The 13,848-nt window shown below is 32.9% G+C and overlaps 1 protein-coding gene across 1 annotated transcript; it reads right to left on the bottom strand.

The window, feature by feature from the left end:
- On the bottom strand, window positions 1-11,597 carry Pfdn4 (prefoldin subunit 4; the record flags this gene model as incomplete). The annotated part of the gene is made up of 4 exons (XM_076517617.1): window positions 11,447-11,597; window positions 5,833-5,937; window positions 2,377-2,443; window positions 1-56 (listed from the first exon to the last, which is right to left on the bottom strand). Coding segments are annotated over exons 1-4 (258 nt in total), but the record flags the coding sequence as incomplete, so codon positions are not given.
- Window positions 11,598-13,848: the final 2,251 nt, after the last annotated feature.

Below are 13,848 nucleotides of genomic sequence, written 5' to 3'. Positions count from 1 at the left end.
CATTTCTGTGGCACTTTCTTGTCCCATGATAACAAACACTTCACCTAACATGTAAGTGGGCTTGTTAAGGATACAATATTCATTTTGTTCACATTTTTTAAGTGTGATAAAATATTTGGGAAGCTGCAAAGAGAATAATTTGAAAATTGAAAAGCACAACCTACAGCCTAAGTGAAAAAACAGCTTTCTATATTTTTAGCACAAAGTTTCTGATGAGATATATGAGTAAATCTCAAATAATGAAAGAAAGGACAACAAATGTCCTCTTGTCACAGTAAGACAATACCGTTTAACACTCGTAATATTTTCTCGTCTATTCAGAAATATTTCAGTATTATTTGCACCTCTGAGTCAGTTTGTTGCTGGGTCTCGAACAAGGTTAGAGATCAGAACAATCTAGAGTTACAGGTTTGTTTCAATACAAATTGCACACTCTAGTTACTGTTCCTTGTTCAATAAAATTGTGCTTCAACAAGAACAAGTGGAAAAATCAAACAACAACAACAACAGACAATTCATGATGAACTCATCAAAAGAAACAAGTAATTCTTTGCTATTGGTACATACAAAAGTTTCTTTCTATGTTAATACCCTTACCATCACATTAAACACAGAAGTATTTGCACTGTGTTGATGAAAATTATGGCATTTTAAGCACTGACCAAAGACCATGACAGACAGAATGTGAAACAAAATAAACTGATATGACATTTGATTATAACCAACAATAAGATGTTCTTTAAAGTATGTCAAAAACCTAAGTTGTAAATGCATTCAAGGGCACCCAACATGGTGTAATTAAAAGTAAAGGAAAACCTCATGAAGTTTAATATTTACACAAACTGAAACGTATTTTCAGTAACACTGATACCACAGTGATTCATTGATCTCTAGGGTTTCTACTCTTTGTCCATCTAAATTTAAAAAATGTTGGCTTCAGTCTTTTATATTCCACTCAAATACCTTACATGAATTATAATTTGAAAAATTATCCACCAAATTCAATGTGCCCTCCATCTAGGTACTGTACATAAGCAGCTCATCTTGATAATGAAATCACAAGGCATAAACTGGCTTTTAGTGGAAAGGCGGTGTGGAAGAGAGTTAGTGGAGATAAGTGTTGTTGGATGTACACTTTTGCTTTGGGAAAATGTTAATTTCCAAAACATACCATTCACTGATGCTGTAGGTAGAATCGTACACTGAGAAGGTGGAGAGGCCAGTGCTAGCATGTTCCATACAGAAAGGATCTGTACAGAACAGGAGTGTGCCATGATAGCAAATGGTTCAAGAAAGGGAAAAACCTCATTACATTTAGAACAGATGTGCTCTTCACCTTGAACCTAGGTTCCTATATCAAAGGTGCAATAGGACATGAGTAATTATCAGTATAGGCTAGCCCCACCAGACAACTGAGGTTCCACAACTCAGGTTTTGAATTAAGAGATCATGGTACCTGTATCTCACATTGGTAGCTAGGGTTATTGAACCACAATGTTGTACATATATATACACTTTAACTGGATCCAAATTTATAGCCATAGAGTGATAGCAGAGGTGGAAAAGAAAAGGGCTGGTTGACATTGGTAGAAGAAAAATTAACCCCAGAATTTATACCCGTTGATAAGCGTTTGTTGTTGGTTTGTTTTTTGTTAAGTAACGTATAATTAGAAATGAGAAGATAACCATAGAAACACCTACTGTGTTCAACTTCACATTGTAAATAATAAATAACCACAACATTCCACTTGACAGAAACTCATGCCAAATGCTTTGCCATCAAAAAGTGATTACATTATCAGGATGAAGTGCTGAAATACAGCATCCAGATATAAAGTGCACAGAAGTTTGTACAGAAACTTACAAACTAGAATTCGCTGAGACATTCGAGTCAGGTACAAAAGACTGGAGCAAGCATTCTCAATGCTTAGATGGACAAAGAATGGAAACCCTGGAGTTCAAGAAATAGATATAGTGTCAGCAGATAGATGGTAAGTATGTTTTGGAAAAAGCATTTTTCTTTTCTTTCTATTATTTACCTACATGCATAGTACTTAAAAGTTACACTAATATATAAGTAGACAAAATCCTAAACAATCTTTTTAAGAGTTTTATTCTGGGTTTAATTATTTATTAAGTATTATCACATGTTACAACTTTCACAGTAAGGAAGACATACATTTTAGAACAGTTGCAAGTATGTGTACTTGAGAATGATCCCATCAGCGATTGGAGTGTCAAACTTGTTCTGAAAAACAATCTTCATTACTGTAAAAATTGTAACTTCATAAAGTAATCTATTCCAATGTGTTATTTAAACATAAACTATAGAATGTATTTTATAGGCCTAGAGGAACCAAAACAAGAAAGGATATGGAATAGGTTGGTCATCTTCAATCATTAACAATTCATCACCAGCATCTTCTAAATTTTGGAGTTCTTTCTGCAAATTGGAAGTAAAAACAAAATCAAAAATTATTTCGATTTCTCAAGTATAAAGTACTTTGTAATAAACAAATTATGTACACATTTAATATGACCTTGGCTACACCACCCAAACAGGTTTTTCACCTTCAACGAGCAGACGTCCACAGTGATCTTAGAATGATATCCCATTTAGAGAAGCGAGGTATATCCTCAGAATTAAATACCAGCAAACAGCCACTCTTTAGAGGGATATCAGTTCATACACTGTCCAGCTGTTCAAAACAAAACACAAGTATAGCACATTCCGACACACACACACACACTCGTCTACAGATGGATCACTTTTCATTGGATCCAGTTTAAATAATCTGGATTACTCTAAATTTTACTTTTAATAATAATCCTATCTTGTAATTGTTCATCAAAATATTAAATAAATAAATATATTTTTTCACCAAGCAAACACGTGCATCTGTGTGTTTTGTTCATTAACTGCTTTCAGAAACTCAGCAAAACATTTAAATACAAATAAAAACCAAACATAATAGTATGGATTTGGTTTTTAAAGGAGAGAAAGAAATCTTTCCTAAACTGTAGTAACACTGATATCCTCTTGCAAAAAAGAAATATTGCTGAATTTACAGGGCTAACAAATTTTAGTCACATGGTACCTACTAATTAGGATGTTTGAGAGGTGCTGGGAGTCCAGAGGACATCAACACCAATGACAGCATTGAAGAAAAATAAAGTGACATTTCACAATAAATGCCCCGTAAACTTATTGCTATTAGGAGTAGCTCCACAAAATGTTCCAAACAACAGTATCATTTCCACATGTTAGATTTAAAAAGAGGAAGTTATAAGCAAACAGAATGAAACGAAAGATGAGGGGACAGATCCTCGATGGACTCCAGCGGTAATGTTAAACAATTTTGAAATGGGGTTTTTAACTTTAACCAAGGCTGTTTCTTCTCAGTATTATAATGTTTATACGAATTGTTGACCAAAATTTATGTGGACAATTTTAATATACCAATGCAGCAACATGTTGCCATGGATTGAAGTTTTGGCATCTATATACATCTATATATTTGGTTTACATCAAAACATTTCTTTATATGAATATTCCTACAATGAACCAACACATTAAAATGAGCTTTTCAGATTCTCCATGGATCCACAAAATATTTCACAGCAGGACATTTGTAACCTCTATGGGGTCCAAAACCTCATTTAAATCCAATCAGGACCAGTAACACCATCTACAGTTAAGAGTATTTCAAAATTTAACATGGTGGTAGTTTTGGTTTTTAAACCTCTATGGGAAAAACCCAAGATGCAACCCAGAGGCACTCAGAAACTGTTGTTTCGCTTCAGCCCCACGTGCGTTCATAGGTTAGGCCTGTCTTGAAGGATAGGGGAGTATCCTATTTTATGTCTGGGAAAACTGAGAAATCAGAAAGGCTGTGGAGAAGGACAGCTGAGCCATTTCAATTGGGGTGAATTCAATCTTGAGATGGGGTCTTCAGATGAAGAAATTTGTGAAGTGGCAGAGAGACCTAAGCTGCAGCCCGCCAAAGTATAATAAGAATATAATCCAACATCTGCTTAAAAGCTATTGTGAAAAAGCTTGAAATATCTTGTGATACCAGTAAGGAGGTAATAAAAAAAAATTAAAGAAGATACTGGCTTCTGGCAAAAACTCAAACAATGTCCAGTTTCCTGAAACATACTGTCAAAGGAACAGCTATCACATATGACTAAGTATGTGTCATGTTCCCTGAGCCACATTCAATGACATCTTATAATTATGGTTTACTTTAATACGGTTACAAGATGTCTCAGATTGACAGTGCCATAGTTATACAAAAACCATGGCGAGAGAAAACAATACATAATCATATCTCAAATATGTGCTAGTCGTTCCTGATTTTGAGGTGTGAGACTAGATGAAGTTACAGTTGAGTCACAAAATTAATATAAGTTTGTAATTTATTAATTAATAACCATGAAAACTTTCACAGGAAATTGGTAATCAGTGTATTGTCTATAGTACAACCACGGTTACTAGCTCAACTCTGTTTGGCCCTAACATAATAAACCTTAAAGTAACACACAAGCCGTACTCAGTAAGGCCCTAACATAATGAACCTTAAAATAGCATATAGGCTTAACTCAGTAAGGCCCTAACATAATAAACCTTAAAGTAACATACAAGCCTTACTCAGTAAGGCCCTAACATAATGAACCTTAAAATAGCATATAGGCCTAACTCAGTAAGGCCCTAACATAATGAACCTTAAAGTAACATACAGGCTTAACTCAGTAAGGCCTAACATAATGAACCTTAAAGTAACATTAAGGCTTAACTCGGTAAGGCCCTAACATAATAAACCTTAAAGTAACATACAGGCTTAACTCAGTAAGGCCCTAACATAATAAACCTTAAAGTAACATTAAGGCTTAACTCAGTAAGGCCCTAACATAATGAACCTTAAAGTAACATTAAGGCTTAACTCAGTAAGGCCCTAACATAATGAACCTTAAAGTAACATACAGGCTTAACTCAGTAAGACCCTAACATAATGAACCTTAAAGTAACATTAAGGCTTAACTCGGTAAGGCCCTAACATAATAAACCTTAAAGTAACATACAGGCTTAACTCAGTAAGGCCCTAACATAATAAACCTTAAAGTAACATTAAGGCTTAACTCAGTAAGGCCCTAACATAATGAACCTTAAAGTAACATACAGGCTTAACTCAGTAAGGCCCTAACATAATAAACCTCAAAGTTCCATACAGGCTTAACTCGGTAAGGCCCTAACATAATAAACCTTAAAGTAACATTAAGGCTTAACTCAGTAAGGCCCTAACATAATAAACCTTAAAGTAACATACAGGCTTAACTCAGTAAGGCCCTAACATAATAAACCTTAAAGTAACATTAAGGCTTAACTCAGTAAGGCCCTAACATAATGAACCTTAAAGTAACATACAGGCTTAACTCAGTAAGGCCCTAACATAATAAACCTCAAAGTTCCATACAGGCTTAACTCAGTAAAGTCCTAACATAATAAACCTTAAAGTAACATACAGGCTTAACTCAGTAAGGTCCTAACATAATGAACCTTAAAGTAACATTAAGGCTTAACTCGGTAAGGCCCTAACATAATGAACCTTAAAGTAACATTAAGGCTTAACTCAGTAAGGCCCTAACATAATGAACCTTAAAGTAACATACAGGCTTAACTCAGTAAGGCCCTAACATAATAAACCTCAAAGTAACATACAGGCTTAACTCAGTAAGGCCCTAACATAATAAACCTCAAAGTAACATACAGGCTAAACTCGGTAAGGCCCTAACATAATGAACCTTTATGTAACATACAACTTTGAGTCTTACCTGTTTCATGTTAAGTTCATCATTCAATTCTTCCAGCTTAGCATTTTCTCTTGCAAACTTGTTGATTTTTTGTTGGTCTTCAAATGTCACATGAACATCAGGATCCTGTAGGTAAAAATAAATTTAGTTTGATTAAAATCTGATATTCCTTGTTCCAAATCCAACTCTTTTTAAAACCACTGGATTTCCACTTGGTCCAACTCACACTATTAACTTGGGACTACGAACACAGCTGTACACTAGAACTAGACAGAGATGGTGTACATAAACTAATGCTAAAAAAATAAAACAAAAAGGTGTAGTATAGGAACAAAGGACAAAAACTGTAATTCTTAAAGACCTAAAGTATATTGCTCCAGAGAACTGGCTAGAATGGAGATTTGATATAATAGGAATAACTGAAACTTGATGACATATTTCTTTGATATACAGGGTTACAGGTTATGTACTACGGATAGACCCCTACAGGAGTTGAGGAATGGCTTTATGTGTGAAAAGTGAATTATGTATCCAGTTAGATACATATTGTATCTAAATCATTGTTTCCTTCTAATCACTGTGCCACCAGAGACAATGATGCCACCTTGTAAATCCATAAAACAAATCTGGATTTTCCTCAGTGCTTGCTGCCTTGGCAACAAGATGTCATACGGACCTCCCTGACATCTTGAGGGAAAGTAATAACATGTAGAAAGTTGAATAATTTAGTTACTGTATGGTTACAAGTAACAGAATGTCTAAGAACATCATAACCACAAATATTTATGATCCAACAAGTGTGTGAATTGTGAAACAAAAATCAATTTTATAGGACACATACGTAACTAGTTGCAGTGAATGTGTTAAAGTGGGGTATACCAAATATGAGTAAGGAAGTTGCATATATTCAGGTTTCTATTAGTTGTTATCAAGAGAGAAAGATTTTAGTTCCAGACAACCAGAAGAAACAAATAAAGTTAATGAGAAACTCTACACTGATTTAAAGATCTCAATTTTGGATATACAGATTGGAAAAGTTGGGAATCAGACCAAGAGACAGTTTTTTAGATAGTTTTCTTCACAGACTGGTCAGTGAACCTACTAGAAACAATTGTAGACTTAATATTAACTTCTAAAATAGAAATAGTTGAGAAAGTGAAGATTGAAGGACATCTGGGAGCAAGTGATCTTTGATCTATTACAGCAATTCCCAAACCTCTTATCTTCACGAACCCCTCGATTAATAACAGTTTTCACACTGAACCCTTTTAAGCAGTTAAGTTCAGTAAAATAATTTTAAAACATGCTGAATTTATTGAGATTAAAAGTTTCTGTTACAAATTAGCAATAAAATCCAAAAAAGGACATTTTGAAGAAACACAGCAAGAATTATCTACTATGAAATGGGCACCTAAGTTAACTAGAGACACCGATAAACTGTGGAAAAGTTTTAAAAATATTATATATCCCAGCTGGGTATGTTACCTATAATGAGAGAAACTAGTGCAACTAAAGAATTGGGTTGGTTCACATGGGGTATAAAAAGATGATAGAACATTATAAATGTAAACAGTTTGCTACAATGATTGGGTATTTATTTACAGAACTATAAAAAACAAACAAGTTTCTCAAATTGGAAGTAATTAGAAATCTATAAACAAAACATTGGCTGATAATGTTAAAACTAACAGTAAGGATTTCTTTAATTACATTAACGATGAGCAGGGTATAAAGATGGATGGTAAAAGAAAGCTAATATTTGATATTAAATTCTACTTTTTATTCAAGTTTTCAACAATATTTGTCTTCAATAGTTGCTGAAAGAAACAAGTTCCCACATTAATTTTGAACTTCTTAAGAAAAAATTTCCCCAAGGGTTTTGAGGAAGGTTAATGATTGGACAAGTCAGCCACTTCTGACCAATTTCAAAAGTCCTCAAGTAGCAAACAGGTGATAGAAAACTGAAAGTTGGCTAATGTAACTTCTCTTTATGAAATAAGTGCTAAAACATCTTCAGGTTATTATTGGCCTATTAGTCTTACATCAGTTGTTGGGAATGCACCTGAAACTGTGATCAAAGATGCTTTTCAAATTCATTTAGCAAAGTTTAAAATTTTGTTGGATAGTCAACAAACTTTCATTACAAGAAACTCTCATCAGTTGTTGGGAATGCACCTGAAACTGTGATCAAAGATGCTTTTCAAATTCATTTAGCAAAGTTTAAAATTTTGTTGGATAGTCAACAAACTTTCATTACAAGAAACTCTCGCCTTATTAACCTTATCTTCCTTGAAGAGGTTTTTACTGATGAGGGTAAAGGTGTAGTTTTGGATTTTCAGATAGTGTTTGATGGCATGCCTAAAAAAAAACGTTTTGTTAAAAAGTTATCTAGATATGTGAAATAATTTTAAGTTGTTAAAATACAAGGTACTAGTGTGAATCACTAACAATCAATGTTTTTTGGAACATTATTAAAAACTTTAAGAATTATTAATGCCCTTAAATGAGCACTCTTCACATTCCAATATTAACAACGATGATATGATTAAATGTTGTGACCTCCTTAAAAACCTTGGGGTAATATTTTTTTCAGAAGGCTTACCATTCTTTAAATTTACCAATATTTTCTTACAAAGCCCAGAATATATCATCTAGGAACTGTTTGGAATGAGGTATACTACTTGAGGGTTAATTCGTAACAGCAAAAGACCTTGTCCAAGATTAATCAGCTTATTTAACATTCTTAATTATTAAGGCTTCCAATATGTTTCATGTTCCTAAAACGTGTACTTCATACAGACATTTATTATTGTGTTCACAAAGCAAGTTTTTTGTGTTCCAAACAAGTTACTTCCACTGCTCTAACTCATCTCCCCTACATAATAAATTTGACAAACTTCACAGTTAACTTGATACACTACACCATTCTGATTGCTAAGCAGGCCTAACTGCATTGTACGTTCTTGGTTGAACAGCTGAAAACACTGCTAGCAGTAAGTGTACCGAACTGAGACGACCTAGGGCAAAGTAATCGCGTAAACCTTCTGTAATTTACCTGGTATTCAGTTAAAACTACTTAATTCTAATTGTAATTAATTATTAATGAAGAATTTCACTAGCTCTTCTGGTAAAATAATCATTATATAATAGTGAAAAAATGTGTCATACTACAAGGAATTTTTCAGTAATTTTTTCCTCATATTTAAACCCTCTTCAGTAATCAGTGTTTCCTACAATCTAATTAAATTATGACTTATCTTACATGTCTATGGTACTGACCCATAGATAACAGCTACAAAACTCATTTTTATAAATCTTTTCTCTTCCTACCTCAAATAGCAACAAAACTTTATCACTTTTACAGGTGATTTCTGTAACACTTTATGATCACAATATTTTTATGAAAAATTCCTACGACCACTGTATATCCTTCTCTATATTTGCTTCTGAACATAAACTGAAATTAATGAACTTTTTAAAAATATTAATTTTCCTCACTTATTTATTTACCAACTTAAACTCAGTTTAATTAATGTTCCAACATGGTTTTCTGTTTTTAACTTCATATTTTACCATGTGTATCAGATTAGACTTAAGAAACACTTTTGTCTTTAAGTAAACTGTACATTGTAACATTCAATTTTTCACCTTTAAACCTTAGCCTCTAATACAATTAAACATAACTGGCTTTTTGTTGCTTGACTTTAAGTGTTTTTTTTAAGGATAAATAAAAAGGTTTTCTTTATGAAATCAGAAATGAAGAAATAAAATCCAAAGAGATCAGCACTAATGGCTGTTGTATTTACAATGCAATACCTTATAACACTGAAGTAAATAGAAATTCAACTAGGCTGTAGAAACGTTATAAACAGTTTAAATATAGAAGCAAAATTACTCAAACCATCCGACACTAAATGTAAACACTTCTTCCAATGTCTATATGATAACAAAGAATACACAAATGTTCTTGTGACTTAAATGTGAATTTTATCAAAGTTGTTATTCAGAAATGTGTACAAGAGTGGAAACAACAGGTTTGAAAATAAAACAACCTTCAATGTTAAATAAACACAAAAAAACAAAAAAAGTCAATCGTAATTATTCATATTTTAACAAAACTTTTCTGGATGAAGGAAAGTTTTAGTACCCTATTATTAAAATTAAAATTCTACAATACACAAAACCCTAGCCATGTCTTTAAATGTTTAAACCAAACTATCAATCCTGGGATTGTATCATATTAGCTTACAACATTAGTAGATGTGTAACAGTCATCTCTCCCTCTGTGAAGATGTCATTAACACACAAGTTTATCATTTACCCATTTGAAGCTATATCATAGCAGTAATACTTTGTTCATCTTAAAACTGTTAAGACTTTCATTATAAGTAATGACTAAAACACTGTAATTAGTAACAAAACTACTATCACACAAATTCTCAGCTTAAGCAATCCTCAGCCACACTTTTAAAGCAAAATGGATACAAGATAAAATGTTTAAAATTTACCACACACAACTTAACAGATAAAATGCCTATCAAACACCAACAATCAACTTTGATGCCAGCTTTATATTTTTAAAAATGTCTCCACTTTTAATCTATAACACTTCTTATGTAAGAAATAATGAAAGCTTACTTTATGGTTATGTGTTGAGTTGCATACTGGAACACATGGTTGCATGTTGTTTGTTTTTTTACTGTTTAACACACAGAAAGTTTGGTTATAAGTTTACTAACTTCCCTTTCAAAGATTACATTTCTTCACAAGCTGCCAGAACAGTACTTGTTAGTAGAATAAAGAAACAGTTCTATTAACTGTAGTAAATGAAATACATAACACAACCAAGTCTCATGCAGAAAGCATGATCAGCATGGTACTGATTAATGGAAAATTTATTTATGAATTATGCATGTAAAAATTTCACAATTTTGAATACTAGTGCACTTCAAATTATTTTCATATTCTTAAATAAATGTTACTGTTCACTACCACTGGAGAGGTCAAGGTTTGGAATGGTTGAAAAAAACTTCAGAATGATATTGGGGATATATTGGTTTTTAGGCCTGATATTCAAAATAAAATGAATTTTGGAGTTTTTTCCTGAAAACTCTACTATCTTTTAAATAATATTTTTTTACATAGTAAAATTTAATAATATTATGTACTCTGTAACAAAATTCTGATGTTTGGTTAGATCATAAGTGCCTATATTTAAGTTTATAGTCTTCTATTTTTTTCGACGTAAATATTTGAGACTAACACTTAAAAAATGAGGACGTAAGAAGCTCACACGTGACATATTTGAAGGCTGTATCAAAATTTGAGCCTCTCTACGCAATACTTTTGTTTTTTTCGGGGTGGGGTAGAAGCAGTGCTACACTATTATTATTATTATAGTTAATAAATATACTATATTTCTAACGTAAGACTAAGTCTTTATAGTGAGTGGTCTATCAATACTATTACTAAAACTAACACGGGGGTCTAGTTTTGGCAAACTTTATAACCTTGATTTACTCATCCAAAGATCAGTATTCTGTTTTTTCACGTAACAACAAACAAACTGCAATTATCATTTAAATAAATGTAGAAATACTAAATCAAACATCGAAATTAAAAATACTAAACCTACCGGCTGGAATGTACTACTAGTATTCGCCATTTTTATTCTAGACTTTCATCGCCACCTGCTGATAAAACTTTTCAGTATATTAGTTGACAAAATGCAAAAGATTTTAATTTGTTCGACAAAAAATTATATTAAAATTTAAAATTTCAATAATAATAACAATTTATTATATTTTGTGCAGCTTAAGATCCTAAATGTTTACTTGTTCGACAAACAAACTAATTATTAACAAATTAAATGTAGACAGAATCAATCATTCAATCACAGAAATGAAAAATATTACACCTACCGGCTGGAATGTACAATTAATGTTCGCCATTTTCACTCTAGGTTTTGATTGCCATCTACTTATAGAACTTTTCAGTATATTAGTTGACAAAATGCTTAATATTTTAATTCGTTCACAAAAAAATATATTAAAATTTAAACGTTTCATTAATAATAGCAATTGTTATATTTTTTGTAGCTCAATATCTCAATTGTTAATATTTTCTTAGAATTAAAAAAATCAAAATTTAAAATAATTTTTGTTCAGATTAGCATAATTCTTAATAAAACGAGCTTTGTGTGGCCTATTAATTAGCTTATGTATATTGCGTATTCGCATATCAATGGCTCATGAATCGTAACAGCATAAACACCACTTTTAATGGCATTTAAATTCGATCAAATAGGAGTAACCTACGAGTTGGTGGAGCATGCTGTTAACTAACTGTTTTCCATCTATTCTAACAATTTTCAAACGTTTCTATTCTCTTCCAACCAATTTTTGCTGTTCTTTATTTCTGCAAGCCAGAATGAAATGTAAACTATACTATCGCTTGCTTTCAGTGAATACGCAATCGTTCCACTGATCGAGTGAAACGAATTTCACGTCTATGTTTGCATTTTACATAACGTTTGGCGTTTGAATAGTGAGATTGAACGTCACATTATAACGCCCTCACGGCTGAAAGAGCGGCATATTTGATGCGACGGAGATTCGAACCCGCGACCCCAAATTACGAGCCGAGCGCCTTAACCCACCTGGCCATGCCAGGCCTTTATTATCTCTCATGTTTTGTTCATCTTGTAATGTTGATGCTGGACATAAGATTTATTTTTAGAAAGTTGTATTGTACAAAAGTCACAATTTTCATGTAGGTAAACCAGGGCCGAACTAAGGGCATCTGATGCCCTTACCACAGCCCAACAAAGGTGCCCCCCTCGGCCCTTCCATTGCTTAACTTAATTCGGTTTTCGAACAGCCTTCTGGAACGGATTAAGTTCGAGAATCGAGGTATCACTGTACATTACAACTAAGGCCACTAACGTTAAGCCTAATACATAGTACTAAACTTGCTCACATGAACTTATTTAATTTCAATGTCAGTTTTTCAGACAATCCTAAATTGACTTTGTTGATTTGTCGGTTCTATACAGTATCTTTGTATGACCACGGTGCCACAGCACTGTACTACTAGTAGTAGTATAGTGTAGTAACGTTAAGAATCATGTTGTCATACATGTCGAGGTCAACTCTTGCGCAATTTGACCTAAAAGGTCGAATTATCGCCTTTAGACTGCTCCGATCAGCCAATTGTTTTCCCAGCTTTTCAGAACACATACTGATCAGAATTTAAAGTCACAAAATTGTTGAATTACATTTAAACGTTTGTCGTCGTTGTCTCTGTCTGTTCGTTATTCTCCTAAAAATATCACCAGAAGGCCAGGCCTAAGCATTATGACGTCAGGATAGGATCAAGGAAGAAGCAAGGAGAATACAATTGTGATCTCCATGTTTGGGTCTAAAAATGGCATATTTGACAAAATTTGTTGACTATTTATCCCCTAAGTTAGTCCCAGCCTCAGATTTGTTTATATTATCACATAATCACTAGGGAATACATACATGCCCAAACACTCTTATAGGTTACATATAATCTACGATCGGTGGCATTGCTACAGTGGCATTCATTTCCAAATTTTTTCTTAGTATGATAAATTTCAAAACGTGCTCACACTCAAAGGAGTCTTTTTACAGCAAGTTGTTTGAAGCCAAAAAACATTACGGTTCAGAAAAGCTTCAGTGAGAAGCTTATGAAAATATTACAAAACACACATGGATAATGCAATACTAATGCAAATAAAACTAAAACAAACGAGACAATAACCCAAATATGACGTAACAAAACAGAAGCAAAAAAACAAAACAAAACACGTCACCATTTCGTTTGACTTTTTTTTTGTAGATGTCACTGAATAAAGCAGTAAAAGATAAAACAAAACACCGACTATAGTTTCTTATTAACAGCCACAACAGATGGAATGATTGAGAATATTTGACCTTGAAGACAAGGTCAGACATCATAACATACGATCATCTTTTACCTGAAGTTTTATCAACATTTTGTACTACTCTTTAC

This window comes from Tachypleus tridentatus, chromosome 1 (assembly GCF_004210375.1).
Source record: "Tachypleus tridentatus isolate NWPU-2018 chromosome 1, ASM421037v1, whole genome shotgun sequence".
NCBI classification, from domain to species: Eukaryota; Metazoa; Arthropoda; class Merostomata; order Xiphosura; family Limulidae; genus Tachypleus; species Tachypleus tridentatus.
Note: the sequence above shows the minus strand (reverse complement) of the source record. Positions and strands in the feature narration are given on the sequence as shown.